This window comes from Camelina sativa, chromosome 16, assembly GCF_000633955.1.
Source record: "Camelina sativa cultivar DH55 chromosome 16, Cs, whole genome shotgun sequence".
Lineage (NCBI taxonomy): Eukaryota > Viridiplantae > Streptophyta > Magnoliopsida > Brassicales > Brassicaceae > Camelina > Camelina sativa.
This window is the reverse complement of record NC_025700.1, coordinates 20,466,853-20,471,748: the sequence shown is the minus strand read 5'-3', so window position 1 is coordinate 20,471,748 and position 4,896 is coordinate 20,466,853. Positions and strand designations below refer to the sequence as shown.

Sequence of the window (4,896 nt, the reverse complement as noted above, 5' to 3'; positions counted from 1 at the left end):
AATTAACAGTTGTGCATTTATTCATGTCTCTTTCTGTTTAGATCAGACATATACCGAATTTTGTTCTGTTCTTAATTTAAGAGAGGTCCGCTACGCGTACTCATCTCGGTCACCTAATTTTTATGTAGTGCATAGGGGGGGCTTTACTTTACAACGAACCATTACGGTGAGTTTAATTCGAATATTACAAATCGCACACAAAGTTAATGCCTTTTTCATTAATTTCTTTGTTCATATGTGTATTCAATAGTCACAGATAAATGACAGTGTTCCAACCAAACAGGTTATACAGTTAAGATAAAAATAAATAGCTGATTGTACGTATTCTGGTGGGTTAGTCAACTTAATAAGTTGCGCCATATCATTTTTCGAGGTACGCGGCTAAAAATTATCCACATGTGATTCGTCTCGTACCCACAATAAAGTATAATAACGACCCCAAACAATTTGGTATCGTGGGGCATAGAGAAACAAGTAATAAGCTTTCAACATTGTACTGAGTCATCGACAGATTAAGCCTTTCAGGTTCCACGCCCCTTGTTTCCTTACTTAGGAAATAACTAACCATATGCATATGATTATCTTTTAACTAAACAAAAAACAACTAATCATATGAGTATAAATCTGGTCATCACAATGGATCAGTTCAGTTTGTATAAATAAAATTAAATGGGGTATTATGAGTATTTAAACGAATCTATAATAATCGGCAACATTGTACATTTTTCAACTCCTTCTTATCGAGAGCGGTTTAAAAAAACTTTTTCCTTTTTGAAGAACATGTGAATTAGTAAAATTTTCACTAATAAAGAATAAAAAAAAATCATATATGTTTTCATCTATATCAAAAAAAAGAAAAAAAAAGAGAAGTAATATTTTATTTTCATATATTTTTTCCGTGATTGATAATTTACAAATATTCAATGAATGGGTTATGGTTTTGACTTTTGACTGATTTTTCGTTGTTCCTTTTATTCTGCATAGTAGCTTTGGTATAATTGTTAACAATCGTAGCAATAAAAATTTAACGTCATGTAGTTACGTATCGTATTGGTATACAGTGTAATTATATAGACGTTCCCAATTTTTCGTGACAAATGATTACTGATAATATATTTTTTTATTGTAGAAAAAGAATTGAAAATTTTATTGTTAACTATGGAAATATGTAAACAACATGAGAATGTTAAGTGTTTTATAAAAAGAATGTGTTATAAACATTGTGCATGTTATACCATAGAATAATTGGACTCATTTTCAAAATCTTCCCTCTCCCCTATACAACGTTGAATTTATAACAACTTAACAATTATTCTAGGAAGTGAGAACAGTTTATTTTTCACCAAACGTCCATACAAAAAACAAAAAAAAACACATGTGACTATAAAGGTCACAAGCTTAAAAATCCCGCCAATTTTAAAGACGACGACGTTTGCACAAACGGGTCCTTGCTGTGTCGAAAACATCATCTCCATTTTCACCAGTGGACGATTCAGCCTCCTCTGCCGCATTATTCTCGTCAATACCTATCATCGCCCTCTCTCTCTTTCTCGCTTTCAAAAGCCTTCCCGCGAGATCTTTGCACAAGTCCGATTTCTCAACCGACGTTTTCCTCCAGAATTCGGCTTCTGATAATGCTTTTCTAAGACAAATATCCATTTCAACAGAATGTTTCCTCATGTCTTCGATAGCTTTGTCTTTAAGTTTCATGAAAAAGACGGCTCTTTCCTCCAGACTCCTTAGTTGAGTACACAGTTCTCTTGTCATCTGGTTCTGCACATTTCTTAGTCGTAAACAACACATATGTTGATATTCACAAAAAAAAAAGTGAACAGATCATATTAAATGGTAGAGATCGATCAAAACCTGTAACATATGGTTGACGTCAAATGCTTGTTGATGATAAGGAGCAACCAAGCCTAGAGGCATCACTGGGGGTTTCTGTGACACTGTTCGATTGGCTGGTGTGATACTCAAAGACAGAGACAAGTCGTCTTGAACTCCTTGCATCTTTGATTAAAATGAGATACAGAACGCTTTCGTTACGAGAAAAGTGTTGCAAGTAAATAATTGAGCCCTAATCAGTTTTGCACAAGTGTATTGAATTTATAGGAAAAACCACAAGCGTAGAGAGGCGCGAATGTTCAGAGATACAAAACGCATCTGTAACTGTAAGAAACTGATGAGTTGCGACTTCCCCCCGCCAAAAAAACTTAAGGCATCGTTTCGACAATAGAGCTCTGTTACTATTTAGTTTACATTGGGCTTTAAGAATAGAGCTCTTTTGTCCAACAACTAAATTTTAGGCCCATTAGTTGAAAGAGGAAAGGGTCTTTATGAAAAAACAAAAGACTCGGGCCGAGCCTTATGACCCATAACAGTAATTGACGTATCTACCCCCTCTATGATATTTCCATTTTTAGGATTAGGGTATTTTCCGTTATCTATAATGTAAACTTACTAAAAAGTCCTGACCGACTTTGCCCGAGTCGGTGGATCTCAGTATCTCAATCGTCTATAAATCCGGGACCTTACCCTATACTTTTTTTGCTCATAATAACCATCCCAAACGCGCTTGTTAGCTATCGTCTCATCCTACAAGCTCTAGGTCGAGACTCGTTTAGGGTTTCTCAAAAACTTTGGTTGGCTACATCGAGATAGAGCTTTCTGGGTTTAATCTCGATCGATTTTGTTGTTTGGGTTGGTCGAATCTGAAAGCCAGCCTTTGGGTTATCTTAGTTTAGGAATCGATTTCATCGCGAGTTCTCACTTGCCCACCGCTTGTACTTGCAAGGAACCAGGCGAGCGTTCGGAACTTGGTCGAATCGACTAAGGTTCGTTTGAGAACCACAAATCTGGTTTCTTGCTTGAGTTCTTTGTTTTTCTATGTTTTTTTTTAATTCTTCTAAAACCAAAACAATGTCTATGTAGAATCTTTGAATTTGGTTGTCCTTCTTGTCTCTATGGATAGAGTCTCTAGTATATAAATTTATATACGTTTAACTGCCATGTTCATATAAACTATAATCATCACTTGTAAATATAAAACTATATATTAGGTTAGGTTTACCATAGTCTCATATTAGGTATCAGGTAAGCTGCATTGTTCTAGTGACGACTATAGGTTATCTTGCATCTCCTGTGTGTCATGTGATCTTGTTTGTTGTATTGGTGTCTTCACATTGGTGATTCTTGGGATGGTTGTGCCGAACTTGTGTCCTGTAAGGCTCCGAGTCTAAAACCCTTTTATTCTAATGGATTAAAGCTTGAAAGAATCACACTTGATTCTATAAACCCGCTCCAGAAGGAGGAAAAGAAGAAGAAGAGAACACATACTAAAGAAAGTTTCAGATGAGTCTGACCAACTTGAGAAGAGTGGTTTGACAGAAGAGCTTGAGGCGTCTCAAAACCACCTCGGTTATCTGTCTGATGGAAGCCAGAATAGTAAGAAGAGGAATAGAGAAGACTCTCCTCCTCCTGTTGAAAGTCTCATCAAAGGTTTGTATTCATACTTTTTAGACAGTCAAGAATATCATGTCAATCAACGTGATGCTCATGTATATTTCTACATGTATTTGCAGCTGCACCTGTAGCAGGTAATCCTCTACGCATTCGATTGGTATTCAAGAAACCAAACGCGGACGTTCCTGTTCCGCCTCGAGAGGATCTTGTTTCGGTTGCGAAGCCTCTCAGTCACCAAGATGTCGTAGCAAGTTCTGTCTCATGTCCAAAAAAAAAATCTGAGCCTGCACAGAATCTGCCGTCAACATCTGTGGCTGCAATAGATGAAACGAAGTAGAGAAAGAAACACAAACCAAGCAAAGAAGATCGATACAATGCATTATTTGATGATTGGACTCCCTCTTCCATTTGTGTAGCGGATATTACTTGTTCCAAGGGCGATGACGATGATTGGCTATTTGGGAAGAAGACGCAAACGATGCCTAAGCCCAAAGCAGCAATCAAGATTGATGAGGACATGAAGATGAGACTCGGTGATTCATCTTGGCCTAGAGCTCAGCTTCTCTCTGAAGTTGGGATTTATTCGTTACCGTACACAGTCCCATTCTAATTCTCCAATTTTGCTTTAGATTTAGCTTTTAGCTTGTACATTGACTGTTTGTAACCCCAATTATATAAATCTAACCCCAATTTTGATATGCCTCCTTTAGCTTTTGTATTCTCTCTGTAGCCAAAGGCTTTGTAACTTGTTCACTATTCAAATCAATTGGAAACTGATTACCCTCCCACGACCTCTAAAGTGGAGATTTGAGAATCAGAAATGAGAATTGATGGAAACCATGAACAATTGAACATTATTGGTCTTGGTCACATAGTCTCTTCACAGAAAGAAAATAAACATTTTCGTCTCGTCAAATTGGCATATTTGTGTTTTGATTAAGCACTAAATTAAGTCTCGTGAATGAGTTATGATTTAAAAAAAAAAAAAACCAAAAGAAAACTGTGAAGTCTATAATTTATTCGTGCGACCAAGTGGAGAAAAGAAAAAAAAAACTGCTGACAGACGAAAGAAGAAGGAAGAGAGGATGAGGGCACTCGCCGGAGTAGAAGACGAGGAGAAGTGGCTGGCGGAAGGAATCGCCGGAATCCAGCACAACGCTTTCTTCATGCATCGGGCTTTGGTCCGTTTCCTTTTTCCTCAGCTGAGTTTATTAATTTTTCCTTTGATCTGATTAATTTTTGTTCACAATTCGTCGTCTCTCAGGACGCAAATAATCTCAGAGAAGTTCTCAAGTACTCCGCTCTGATGCTTTCGGAGCTCCGCACATCCAAGCTCTCTCCTCAGAAATATTACGATCTCTGTAGATTCCATCGCCACAACTTTGAATCTCTCGATTTCGTGCTTTTTTTTTTTTCTTTTTTTTTTTTTTTTTT

General features: G+C 37.0%; 2 protein-coding genes and 1 pseudogene across 4 annotated transcripts in view; 2 read left to right on the top strand and 1 right to left on the bottom strand.

The window, feature by feature from the left end:
• On the bottom strand, window positions 1,231–2,065 carry LOC104751477. Its single transcript, XM_010473428.1, has 2 exons — window positions 1,867–2,065; window positions 1,231–1,773 (listed from the first exon to the last, which is right to left on the bottom strand). The coding sequence occupies exons 1-2, from the start codon at window positions 2,008–2,010 to the stop codon at window positions 1,417–1,419; spliced, it is 501 nt and encodes a 166-aa protein (XP_010471730.1). The 5' UTR covers window positions 2,011–2,065; the 3' UTR covers window positions 1,231–1,416.
• LOC104753868 lies at window positions 3,294–4,165 on the top strand (annotated as a pseudogene).
• Window positions 4,466–4,896, top strand: part of LOC104751476 (vacuolar protein sorting-associated protein 35B) — a 7,363-nt gene continuing 6,932 nt past the window's right edge. For all 3 annotated transcript variants that reach the window (XM_010473424.2, XM_010473427.2, XM_010473425.2), the window contains exons 1-2: window positions 4,466–4,643; window positions 4,727–4,823. In XM_010473424.2, coding sequence (XP_010471726.1) covers window positions 4,548–4,643; window positions 4,727–4,823 — 193 coding nt within the window. In that variant the 5' untranslated portion in view covers window positions 4,466–4,547. The remainder of the gene's footprint in view (window positions 4,644–4,726; window positions 4,824–4,896) is intronic.